At 43.4% G+C, this 13933-nt stretch overlaps 1 protein-coding gene across 2 annotated transcripts in view; it reads right to left on the bottom strand.

The window, feature by feature from the left end:
* The window catches only part of SNX9 (sorting nexin 9), a 104959-nt gene that overhangs the window by 15994 nt on the left and 75032 nt on the right, over positions 1–13933 (bottom strand). For both annotated transcript variants that reach the window (XM_046005522.1, XM_046005521.1), the window contains exons 10-12: positions 6208–6338; positions 2369–2472; positions 776–879 (exon numbers count right to left, since the gene is read on the bottom strand). In XM_046005522.1, the coding sequence (XP_045861478.1) occupies positions 776–879; positions 2369–2472; positions 6208–6338 (339 nt within the window). The remainder of the gene's footprint in view (positions 1–775; positions 880–2368; positions 2473–6207; positions 6339–13933) is intronic.

Here is a 13933-nt window from a genome sequence, read left to right on the forward strand (position 1 = left end):
GGGGCCAGAGCAACGTGCACTCACGGGAAATTGTACTTAGAATTCGGGATCTGGTTCCTGCCCCGGGCTGGTGATACGTGGGAGGACCCTCTCTCTCCAAGGAGCGGCAGCCCCACCAGCTGGGGACCGTCCTGCACCCGGACAGCTGTCCCGTGCCCCACTTTCAGTACAGGACATGCTCGACACCTGACTATAAAGCAGGCTTCGTGCGAGATGACCTTGCCCACGTGCAGGCTGACCTTGGTGGCGAGTGTCCCGAGCACACTGAAGGGGGGGGGCAGGCTGAGCCCCGGTGTGTGCGACATCAGGCGTATTGAATGCATTTTCGACTTGGGCTGTTTTCCACTTAGGATGGGCTTACAGGGCTGTAGCCTCCTCGTGAGCTGGGGAAGAGTCTGTATACAACATCTTACCGGATAAAGACTACGGAGTACAGTCCTGAGAGTACAAACAGCAAGTACTCTCAAAACACGCAGAAGGATAAATCGCCCATAGGTTACAAACCCCAACTAACTAGAAACGTTTAAGGCAACATGGCGTCTCATGCGGGTTCTAGAACGGGCTTTGTTGGAGACAGTTCTTTGCTGTCTGAGGAGGGCTGACAAGTGAGGTTCGCCCCCCCCCCCCCCCCCCCGCTGTGGCTGTGACCTGACTTCCGTTCACCACAGGCATCTCCAAGAGACCGTCTCCTCAGTGCAGTCAAGGTCACAACACGGAGCCTGGACCACTGCACGTGGAGCCTGTAGCCCCAAGCCGGCTCCAGGATGGCACTTACGTCCTGTGCACCGTTTCCAGTGCTCCTGCCCCACGGTCAGCAGCTCCTTCACACCGTCGTCCATGGCTTTGGTGAATTTACCGACGGCATCGCACTTCTGTTCTCTGCGGGGCAAAAACACAAGAACGCGTGTCCTTGATTCTGCTACCAAATGGTCAAAAAGTGTGACGTTTAGGAGGAGAAAAACCAATACAGTCAGGGGAGACTTACGCCAAACCTGATATGGGGGGACTTGTTTTCTTGCATTGTAATAACTGCTCTTAAACCAGGCTTGATTAGGATTTTTTAAAAAGGGGCACCTGGGTGGCTCAGTTGGTTAAGCCTCTGCCTTCTGCTCAGGTCATGATCCCTGGGTCCTGGGATCGAGCCCCTCATTGGGCTCCCCGCTCAGTGGGAAGTCTGCTTCTCCCTCTTCCTCTACCCTTCTCTCCCAGTCACGTTCACACTCTCTAATAAATAACATCTTTAAAAAAAAACACCCAACAGATTTGTGAAGAATTACTTAAAAATCTGCCATTTAAATATTAACTGTTCCCCTTCCCCCCCTCAAATCCCTATGAATTTTAACAAAAATTATTCTAAAGTACACCAAATACTGATTTCCTTATTATCTGACTGAGCAGAATTCTATCAGTGCTGGTACTGAGTGGGTCTTCGTGCGTTCCAGCAAGTATGTTAGTGAGTCGCAGGTAACCTCGATACACAGCGAGGTCCGTGACACTGAACACCTCAGTTCTTTGAAGATGTAAAAAGCACTAACCTGAAAAACTCATCCCCAAATCATGTTAAATGGAAAACAAAAACAAAAAGAAACCCCAAACAGATTATAAGACAGAATGCACAGCGTGAGGTCTTTCCTGTTTCAACAATTTTTCCCTTGGATACGTATGTGCAGGAGACATTTCAGAAGACTCCAGACCCAGGCCAATACATTAACATTCATTTTTCTCTCTGCATAGTTGCAAGATGGTGTTTTTCTTTTTTCTTCTCTTCTTTCGTTTGGTAACACATAAGTGGTAATTGTGTAAGAAAAAAAACTTCTTAAAAAAAAAAACAAAACCAACCCAAGATTTCTCAGTAGCCTCTACATAGAAAAGGAACTACTTTTCAAAGAAAAATAAATTTTTTTAAAAATTTAATTAAAAAAAATTTTTTTAAAAAATTTAAAATTATTTTTAAAAATTATATAATTAAAAACAACAAATTGAAAAATAGCACAAAAAAGCAGGCTGACATTTGCTTCCTTCAACGTGATGTTCAGAGACTTCTGCTTTGTTCACAATTATGTGGGTGTGCGCTGGCTCTGGGCTACTTTGCTTTATTGTGCTTTATTAGAAATGACTAGAAACACTGTTGTCTGCTAGGAAACCACAGACTTCAAGGTAAAAAGGAAGCAGATTTTAATCTGATGCTACAGCTAAAAACACCGTGCTTTCCTGTGCAAGGGAGGTTTTCCCGGTCACCTGCCTGTGGTCCCCACACGTTGCCACAGACACACCCGCACTCCAGCTGCCCTGGGTCACACCTGCAGAGGCCTGTGCGCACAGGAGGGACCCGGGCTGGGAAGAAGGCAAGTAGGACAACAGCGCTCACATTTCTATTAAGTCCAAGTCGGGTGCCTCTGGTTCCATGGTGGAAAATATCATAACTCCCACCAGCTCATCTCTCTCGGCCTTCCTCTTCCCACTCTTCCATTCCTGCAGAGAAGAACATCATAATGTCACAGTGGAGAGCGGAGTCAGACTAGTCTTTCAATGCAGGGATCAAGCCCTGCATTGGGCTCTCTGCTTGGTGGGGAGCCTGCTTCCCCCTCTCTCTCTGCCTGCCTCTCTGCCTCCTTGTGATCTCTCCCTCTATATGTCAAATAAATAAATAAATAAATAAAATCTTAAAAAAAAAAAAAGGTGCCCCAAACACTAGTGCACAGCAACCAATTCTCACAAAGTGAATATGTGTGTAAACTACCCCAAGGCCAAGAGAAAAAAGCGAGCATTCCAGAAGCCCCCTCGTGTCCCTTCCCAATCACCACCCCTTCCCTCCGGCACCGAGGCGACCAGTTATCTTCTCTTTAATGCCGCCCAGTTCCTCACGTTCCTTCCAAGTCGCGTGATCTGAGTGCACGTCCCTCATCTGGGTCTGCTGGTTTTTCTGAACAAGGACCACTCTGGGTGCGTTCTCGGGTGTCCTGGGCTCAGGCCGTGCTTAGGAGTCAGGGCCACAGTGCTGTCAGAGCCGCCGTCCCTGGATGCCACTGGGGCACGGCGCTCCATTCTGTACACACTCCCCAGTTTATTTATCCTACTGCCCCCCCGCCCCGGGCCTGCCACGTGATGAGCACAGCTGCTCTTCGCAGGTCTCCCCGGACACGCGTGCACCCATTTGCCAGGTGGGTGGAAAACACTCAGCTGTGGCGGGTAATGCCGGCCGCTTTTCTGAACTGGTCTGGCCCACTTGCACGCCCACCAGCACTGTGGGAAAGCCGCTCGGCCCGCCAGGAGCTTGGTCTCTCATCTCTTCCATGTTGCCGTCCCGGCCAGGGCCCAGGGGTTTTCACCGTAGCTTTACCTTGCCTGCGCGTGATGACTGAGGAGGTTAAGCTGTTTCCTACCTTTGTGGATGACCGAGACCCTTTCTTTGGCGAAAGGTACCCTTACCAAATCTCTTCTTCTACTGGCTTATCTTATGGATTTGTATGGGTTTTCTTACGTTCGGAAGCACAGCCCTTTGTTGGTGACAGAAGTTCAGATCTTTTGCTCGTTTTTGGCTTTAAAGGCTTCTTCGGACACACAGCGGTCCTTCATTTGGATGTAGTCTAATTTATCAGCCTCTTCCTTCCTGGGTGACCAGTCATTGCTATGTCGGATTTCAGAAATCCTTCCCTTCCAGAGGGGCATGAAGATATTCCCCCCACCCCGTGCTACCTTCTCACAGCTTTATTATGCTGCCTTTCACGTGAGACCTTCAAACCAATTGGAGTTGATCTTTTTTTTTTTTTTTTAAAGTTACATAATGGAAACGTTCAAAGACGTTTAAAATTAAGTACAGAGAAAAGTCTAATCCCGCTCAGACTCAGCTGTCATAGGTATCAACATTTTGCTGGTCCTGGGTTTTCTATTCTCTCTCATTCTACCTTTTATTTTCTTCTTGCGGATTTTATTTTTTTATTGCAACTTCCAGATTTTACTGGAGGTCCCAGACATCGTATCATTTCACCTGTAAGTTCCTTTAATAGATAAGGCCATGTTTTAGCAACAGAACCACAATTCCAGGGTCAACCCTAACAAAATCAACAGAAGATCGTTATGAGGTAGGGACTGAATTTCACTTTTCCTCAGTGACGCCATCCAGCTGACCTGGCACCATTCCCTGGACAGGCTGTCCTAGCCCCCTTGTACTTAGCCCCATCTTTGCCATAAATCAAGTGTCCATTCTATTCTGTTGCACTGGTCTGTTAGTCTATCCTAAGGCCAATTCCATGCCTTTACCATTATTTTAGCTTTGTAGTGAGTCTTCATATCCAGTAAAACCCTCCTCCCTCCCTCTTCATTCTTTTTCAAGAGTACCGTGGCTATTTTTAGTGCTTTGATTTTCCACACGTATATAACATCTTTTCTGTTCCTCAATCCCTGAAACAGTACTGGCACACTTCGCTGGGTTTTATTTCTCTCGAAGATGTTTCGTAGTTTTTTATGTAGAGTTTCCCTGTACATTTTCTTATACTTATTCCTAGACATATTTTTAAGCTGTGATAGTTTTTTCAGACTTTCATTTGGGTTTCATTTATTGCTGGCCTGTAAATATGTAATGTTTTCTACCTATAGCTATCTTACTAACCACTTATTTCTAGTAACTGAAAAATTATCCATCCATCTATACAAGCTACTTCTGGCCAAAGAATCACAGTTTCTAGTGATTATCTAGTTTTACACAGTCATTTAGCAGGTGAGGAAACTGTGACCAGGGATTCAGTGACATGGCCAAGGTCACAGAAGGAGCTAGAAACAGAGTCCTGACTCCAAGTTCTTCATTGTCCTGTTACATCAAATCCATCCCAAACCCCAGCGTCTAGATGTATTATTTTTAATAATGATATTTTGTACAAAACACAACTTTCAGAAGTGCTTCCTGAATCAAATCTTCCGAAAATCAGGACTTTTGTTCAAGGCAATCAAGCCGGGAGGGGACTGCATGGAGTTTTTGCGTCTACAAAGTAACACAATGGATTGACAGAACTCCCTTGAAGAACCCAGTTTCACTACTCTGTGGTTACAGGGCCTACTGTGACTGACCACGACAGCGCACCAGAGAAATCAGAGTTTTCCGGGGCCCCTTGCAGGGCTAGAGCTTCGACTAGCCAAGAAAGGACGAAGCACGTCCACGTTTCCCAGCTCCTGGCCTGGTTACATGCAACCCACTCGAGTGAGCCTGCCGAGTCTAGAAATCAGCAGCAACGGAAGATGAGACCCGATTAGTCATTCTATGTCACGTGTGTGCCTACGTCTGTAAACACACACAGAGCCCTTATTACACCTAACACACAAATGTGTTCACATGAACAAGGATAAGGAACCACAAAGCAGTTTAGCAAGTAAATCTCTGTCTGAAAGTTCCAACAAAGTATATAATATTCTGGAATTTGGTTAAACATGAAACTAATCTCATGACTTTTTCCCTAGGATTGTAATGTATTTTGTATCTGCTGCCGGCATCAGAGCTAACTTACGCTTTTACTCTTTGCACTGTTTTCTAAGATATGTGGTATTTGTTATGAGAGAAATACGGAGAAAACATCTCTACAGAATAAAAAGATAGACTATAGAGTAAAAGCTTATTGAGAGAGAGAGAAAACTATTTCCAAAGCAGAGAATAATGAGATGTCAAACAGCCAATGTTTTCTTGATTCTCAACAAAGAACACACAGCCATTGGCAGAATGAGTATCCACGGGGACAAAGACAGACCAGCATTATTTACTCTGAACGGGTAACTACAGTTCTGGAAAAATGACTCGGTTTTGAGAAGGATGGTCCACTTCTGAACCTTTTTGTTTCATGACGTTATTACACTGCGAGGTCAAAACAGGATCTTAAGGAATCATTCACTCTATCTCCCTCACTTTATGTGGATAATATCCTGCATAATTTGGGGCTTCTCCTGTTTTTAGAAGCATCTAGAGAAAAAATTCCTCACCCTATCGTATCTGTCACCTCCTGCCCACTCTGGGCCATTCCCAATGTATGGAAACCACTCGGGCAGGTTCTTCCTCACAGCGTGACTAACTTCCCACAGTGAGGACTAAGGTTTCTGTCCCCTCTTATATTTGGAGGAAATGAGAAATAGCTAACCGACATAGTTTTAACTTTCAGACATAAAATTGGTGTGAACGTGACCATTCTGAATATGACCTAAGACTATCATAAGAACAGGGCTTACCTTTTCATCTCGGAAATTTAGGAACTGCTGGAAAAGCTCGCTTTCTGAGATCACTGGGTGCCGACACATCCTGGTCATCCACGCCTGGAGCCTCTCCATGCGCATTTTGATGAATTCTTCTTCAAAGCGACCTGGAAGGGGCACAGCAAGAGTGACTCGGAGCTCGGAGCTTGCTGTAAAGCAAATTACTGTCACACAAAGGAAAAGCCATTTGTATCTACTGGGTCCTTGGTAGAAAGTGATGTAGTAACAGGTGAGGACCACAGCAACTTTTCACTAACCTACAGCGAATGCTCGGAGAGACATGGGAAAGGTATGACAGACATTTTAGTTTTTAAGAATGAGGTTCTGATTTAGCAAATTAAGAAACTTTTTAATTGCGACAAGAAAAATCACAGCCACAAAGTGCGATTTTCTTCAAGGATCCGTAAGTACTCAAATTCAAAAGCAAATCTTATCTATGTAGGAAAACCTTTGTCTGATAAATGAAGACTGTCTCAGTTCTGTGTGACCACATGAAGCCCTATAGGCAGGAAAGGGGGTGAGAAAATGGAATTTAATAAGTAATTCTTACAAAGGAGATAAAATTTCTGTATTTATCAAAATATGTCCCAACACAATATAATCTCAGATACACAAACTTAAATTTAGTATTTATGAAAAGTAACTCAGGACTGTAGCTCTTTATTCTGTTTGGTTTTTTTAAATTACTTAAGCCCAAGACAGAAAAAGCCATTTTTCCACGAATGCGGCAGTGCAGGCTACCGTCTACCATCTCGGAACTTACGCCCGTTCTACAACACCGCTTCACGCGCACTGTTTCTGTTTTAAGAGCAGAAAGTCGGCTTAACAAGCCTGGCACAGCAATCATCGAGTGGACACTGAACGTATTTATAAGCCTCCCAAACAAAACCACTATTAGGTAAAAGGCTTCTGGAGATGAATGTCCTAGCTACAGTCGAGCGAGGCGATCAGCTATTCCCATCCCCCCAAAACAATTCTAAAACTGGACAGAACCCACCAAAAGTCACTGTTCTGGAAATCAACCAAAGGCCAACAGCCATCTGAGAAGTGTTTATATTTGCAAATCCGCTGAACTTGACACAACAAGCGTGGAAATCTGTGGCACTCTGGAGTGTGGCGGCTACGATCTCCCTCTGGCTGCCCCTGGGCCTCCCCACCCTCTCCTCGGTGGACACGGAAGGTCTGCCAGTAAAGGACAGGCCCTGAAGACCGGCTACGGCAGGTCCCCTGGTGAGGTGAGAGGCTGGCCTGACCTGGAGTGGGGGGACACGCCTGTGCTCAGCGGTGGTGGCAGGGACAATCCAGAGGCCGGTGAACGGAAGGGGCCAGTGACCCCACAGGCCAAGGTTGCACAGTTGGGCCAACCATATTCCAGGCTGAGGCTGTGTGCAGAAACAGTGGAGGCCGGATGGGATCCAAGCCAGCCACACACTCCTGGCCAACTCTGAGGCTGCACACACTTGTAAAGGAGACACAAGAAGGCCCACAAAAAAGTGGAAGCCAGGACAGCCAACCTGAAAATCATCTGAGCTCTGAATGCAGTCTCCTACCCATACGCAGCTCCATCAGCAGAGGACAGAAGCCTTAGTGGCTTGAGGCAGGCTTACCACTTATCTACAGAGACACAAGGGTGAACCCCAGGAAGCCAAACTTACAGGAAAAAACACAATAATCATTGAACTTCAGGGAAGAGAGATTTCAGAGACTTAGCCTAAGCAAGTTACTTACCAAATAACCAATAAGCATAAAGTAGAAACAACAACCTTCAGAGAGGAAAAATCAGAATCGAGAACTGCTAAAATATATTCTCTGAACTGTTTCGTTTTCAACAAAATATTAAGAGATGTGCAAAGAACCAGCAAGGCATGACCCGTACCGACAAATATGTAGTCAACAGAAACTGTCTCTAAATGCCTCTGGATGTTGAACTTAGCAGACAAAGCAGCTTCTAGAAATACACTCAAAGAACTAAAGGAAGTCATGTTAAAAAATGTAAAGAGGCGGCGCCTGGGTGGCTCAGTGGGTTAAAGTCTCTGCTTTCGGCTCAGGTCATGATCTCAGGGTCCTAGGATGGAGCCCCGCATCGGGCTCTCTGCTCAAGAAAGGAGACTTAAAAAAAAAAAAAAAAAGTAAAGAGACATATGACATGGAATCACAACAAAGATTCTCAGGAAAAAGACAGAACTTATACAAAATTAAAGTGAAAAGTTGGGGAGTTGAAAATACAATAACTGAAATTAAGAAATCACTCTAGGGGCTCAAATACAGATTCCAGATAACAGAAGAAAGAATGTGGGAATGTGCAGATCAACAGAAGTTACCTCGTCTGAAGAACAGAGAGGAAACAAAAATAAAAACAAAAAAGGAAGCACAATGAACAGGCCTCAGAAAACATAAAGCAGCATGCCTGGGTGGTTCAGTGTGTTAAGCCTCTGCCTTCAGCTCAGGTCATGATCTCAGGGTCCTGGGATCAAGTCCCGCATTGGGCTCTCTGCTCATCAGGGAGCCTGCTTCCCCCTCTCTCTCTTTGCCTGCCTCTCTGCCTACTTGTGATCTCTGTGTGTCAAATAAATGAATTAAATTAAAAAAAAAAAAGAAGAAGAAGAAGAAAACATAAAGCACACCAAGGTACTCGTAATGGAAATCCCCACAGGAGAAGTGAGAAAGAAGAAGAAAAAGTATCTGAAGAAGTAACAGGGGAAAGTTTCCCAAATTTGATGGAAAACTTTAACTTGTACTTCTAAGAAGCTCAACAAACCTGGATAGGATGAATATGAAGATAACCACACCAAGACACAGCAGAATCAAACTGCTGAAAGGCAGAAACAAAATCTTGGCAGCAATGAATGAAAATGCCTCATGATATATGGTGTGTGTGTGTGTGTGCGTGCGTGCGTGTGTGCTGTGTATGTCTGTGGTCAGCAGACATCTGTCAGTAGTCATCTGACTGACACAATGGAGGTCAGAAGCAGGGGAAAGACAAATTCATCATGCAGAAAGGAAAACCGTCAGCCACGAATTCTACAACCAGTACACCTATCCTTCTGAAATAAAGGCAAAACAAAGACATCCCCAGATAAACAAAGATGCGAGAATTAACCCACAGCAGACCTGTATTAAAGAAATATTACAGGAAGTCCTTCAGGCTAAAAAAATACTACCTCAGGCTAAAAGGAAATTACCCAAATTCACAGAGAGAAATGAAGAGCACCAGAAATATGTCAATTAACATAAAAGATGCATTTTTTCTAATTTCTTCTCTTAACTTCTTTAAAAGATGCAAGACTGTAGAAAGCAGTAATTATCATACCATATTGTTCAATTTATAACATATTGATATAAAATATACAATGATAAGAGCATAAAAAGAGAGGGAAATAGAGCTATACTGGAGAGAAGTTTCTATGAATTCTACTAGAATCGAATATGAATATGAAGTACATTGTGACATTCCAGAAAGATGCGTACTGCATCCACTGAGGCAACCACTACGAAAATAATTTTGAAAATATAGTGGAAAAATTAGAGGAATTAAAACAGCACATTAGAAACATTTAACACAAAGTAAAGACAGTAAAGAAGACCAGAGGAATACATAAGACACACAGAAAATATCAAAATGGCAAATATGTCTAAATGGGTCAATAATCATTAAATATGAATGGCCCAAAAACTCTAAGCAAAATGTAGAGGTTGCCAGACTTGAGAGAAAAGCAAGGTCCAACAATGTTGTCAACAATGTTGTCAACAAGAGACACAGATTCAAAGACACTAACAGACTGAAAGTAAAAGATGGGAAAAGATACTTGCACACAGTAACCGTAACAGAACCAGAGTGACTATATTAATAAATACCAGACAAAATAGATTTTAAGACAGGAAATTTTACTAGAGACAAAACGATACATTTCACAACTATAGAAGAGTTACTACATCAGGAAGATCGTAACAATCACAAACTATATGTACACCCGTCAAATAGAGATATATGGATATCTACAAATTGATTCAAATTTATATGGAAAGGCAGATGAAAACCAGTCCAAAATTATTTTGAAAAAGAACCAAGCTGGAGCATTTATACTACCTGATTTAAAGATTTACTAATCAAGACAGTGTGGTATTGGCATAAGGATGGACACATAAATCAATAAAACAGAATACAGTCCAGAAATAAAACCACACAAATGTTCAATTTGTCAATTTGTCAATTTTTGACAAAATGCAAAGGAAATTCAACAGAGACAGAATACTCTCTCCAACAGATAGTGCTAGAACTACTGGATACCCCAAGGTGTGACACAAACCTCTGCCTTATGATACTTCACATCTTACACACTCACTCACTCAAAACGTATCCAAAACTACAAAACCCTCTGGAGAAAATATTACCAGGAACTTGGGTTAGGCAAAGAGGTTTATATCATGATACCTGAAACACAATCCATAAAAGAAACAACTGGTACTTTGAACTTCATTCAAATAAAAAGCTTCTGTTAGGCAAAAGACACTTCTGTGAGAAAGACAAGACCAGACAAATTATTTGCAAATCACATTACATGACAGAGGACTTGTTTCCAGAATATAAAGATTTCTCAAAATTCAATAATAAGTAAACAACCTAAAGAGAAATGGGCAAAAGATTTAAACAGATACTTCACCAGAGAAATATGGAAGGGAAAGGAGCACGTGAAAAGATGTTCAGTACCATTAGTTACAAGGGAAAGGCAAATTAAAACGATGATGAGGTACTACTACATATCTAACAGACTTGTTAGAAAAGAGAAAAACCGACACTATCAAAAAGTGCAAGTTAGGATGTGGAGCCCCCGAAACTCTCACCCACTGCTGATGGGGGTTCCAAGATGGTAGAGCCGTTCTGGAAAACAGTCTGGCAATTTCTTAAACATGAAACATGCACTTGCCAAATGACCTTGTCATTCTACCCTTAGGTATTCACCCAGGAGAAATGGTAACTTATGTTCATACAAAAACTTGTATGTAAATGCTTCTAGCAGTTTTGTTTATAAATGCCCCAAACTGGAAACCCAAATGTCTTCCAGTGAGTGAACGGATAAACAGATACACACAAGATGCGCGAATCTCAAAGGCATGACGCCAACTGAAAAGAAGCCACCACCAGAACACTACACACAAGATGCTGCCATTTTCCTTTTGGTTTTTTTTTTTGGAACCAGGGTCTAGTTTCATCGATATGTTCTATTTTTTTTTTTAAGCTTGTACTTCATTTATTTCTGCTCTGTATTATTTCCTTTTTTCTACTGGTTTTGGGCTTTGTTCTTTTCTTTTCTAGCTCATTAGGTGTACGGTTAGGTTGTTTGAGATTTTTTTCTGACTTCCTGAGATAGGTCTATATGCTTGGATTTATAATGATGCTCTGGAAAAGGCAAATTACAGAGACGAAGAGCACATCACAGGTTAGATATAGGGGGAGGGGCTGAATATCAAGGGGCAGCTCGAGGGAATGTGGGGCAGTGATGGCTGCATATAGTGATGGGTGTTAAGAACAGTGGTAGTTGTTAAAACTCAACACTATACACCAAAAGAAGTGCATTTACTGTATAGAAGTTTACAAATTTTTAAATTTGGTCTTTCCTTTAGAAATTACAAGTAGAAATAAGCATGGATTTCTTTTAGAGAGAAGAGCACTACAGATCCACACAGTGAAAACTCATTACTTAAGAGGTGTCGCATGAACAGAATGCGGGGTCTGGTCACTCCTGTACATTTGAACACTTCGATTTCTGCAGTTCCTGGGGGTAGAGATCAAGTCTACAGAAGACTAAACTATGAAGAAGCAAATTTCACCCCCTTGGAAAGAAGACGACCCACGTCCTGGGCAGACAAGACCTGGTAAGTCAGCACGAACCTGGGTTATATTCAATTCTCCATTTCGAAGAAAGTGAAGAGTTTATAACCTACTCATCGACTGAAATTAACCAATTAATTGATGATGCTTAGTATTCCCAGAAAATTTTCTGACATTGTTGGTTTGTTTCCAAACTCTGACATCAGATAGTTATTGTGCTCGTTAGGATTTTCCTATTAGGTTCCAGAGAACTAGAAAGCAGGTCGGGAGAAGAGAGGGATTTCTGATTCCCCATTTCCAACAAATCTTAGGTTTTCACCAAATATGTGAGTATACCAGTTTGCACCCAGGAATAAAACCAGATTCATTCAATATGATTTCACAAAGAATAAAACCTATCAACGAATAAAAAACACTAGCTGGGAGTTTCTCATGGATTGATTATCAAGTCCACAGAAATATCATGACATCATCTACTTGGCATTCCTTTCTCTTTTCTCCAGGATGTGAGTGAGAGGCGAGTTTATATAATAACGATCTTGTGGGGACCACAGGCAGGAGGCAAACGAGAGAAGGGAGAAATAAAGTGGCTTCTGTGCTTTTCGGTTTCCTCGGCACATATCCCAGTCAGTGAATCAAAGCTCAACTTTCTTCAGACTGAGCGGCTGTCACTTCCTCGCTTTTCTGTGACATCCCCCTGGCTTCAGGCCTGCACTTGAAAAAAAAAACCAAACCTCCGTATGGGGGGAGAACTGTGACTCTACGATGTTTTAAAATAGCACTGAGTTATCTTGATCCAGAATAAACAATGTATTAAAGCCTAAAGGACAGAAGAAATCCCTCCCACCCTCAAGCAGCTCATTAGTCTGTTTATCTGGACACCACGAAGCACATATTGTACGCATCAAGCTGATAGAGGAGAACGTACAATTCAGGAAAACGGACTGAAAGTTGAAAAGAAGGAGAAAGACAGGACTGAAGTCTTCATGGATATCAACTTATATTTGCAAAAGGAAAGCTGTGATGTCGAACAGTAAGGAGGGACAGTGAGTATGCGGACGGGAAGGACGGTGAGCGCCTGGGGTAGAAGGAAGCAGCGACCCATCTATGCCACCCCGGCCACCCTGGCTCCGCGAGGGACACAGGAAGCCACCCCAGGTGACGGCCAGGCTGTGTCAGCCCTGGGCAAGGCAGCCCCACTCAGCTCCACACGGTTTGGAATTTTTGACAAGTTTTCCAGAAAAAAAACAAAAACAAAAACAACAATACGCCACAACCAAAACAACTTCTGTAAAAACAAAACTTGCCATCTCCTCAAAAAATTTCAGAGAAACCTAAACATACAGCAAAGTAAAGCACAAAGTAAAGTTTTAAGGAGACTGGCGTTCTTATCCTCAGGGAACTCGTTCAAGCTCTGGCGTCAGATTCCAGGACCTGTTTGCGCAGTGCGGAGCAGAGCCTGCCGACCCGCTTGGCCGTGAGATGTGCACCAGCAGTGCATAGGGGACACCCGTCTCCATGACCCTGGAAGTGTCTGGAGCTGGCTCGGCCATCGGCTGCTGGACTTGTTCTCCAACAACCCACCTCAGCTCCCGCTGAGTGGGGACTCAGACCGCTCTGTCCTCCCTGACCCCCAGGAAAGCAGCCTTCCTTCACGGACTCCACACGTCCCCCCTCTGGGCTCGGGTCAGCCCTGCGAGGTTGCTCTTCCTTCGAGACCCCTCCAGCGTGGACCTTTTAGGCCATGACTCTCATCTTTGATCCTCTCCTTTCTATACCTACTAGTTTCATTTAGCTTCAAATCTTCTAGCCCCGTATTAAAACTCTTATCTTTAGTAAAGCTCAGCTTCTTTCCATATTTATTCCAAGACA

This window comes from Meles meles, chromosome 5, assembly GCF_922984935.1.
Source record: "Meles meles chromosome 5, mMelMel3.1 paternal haplotype, whole genome shotgun sequence".
NCBI lineage: Eukaryota > Metazoa > Chordata > Mammalia > Carnivora > Mustelidae > Meles > Meles meles.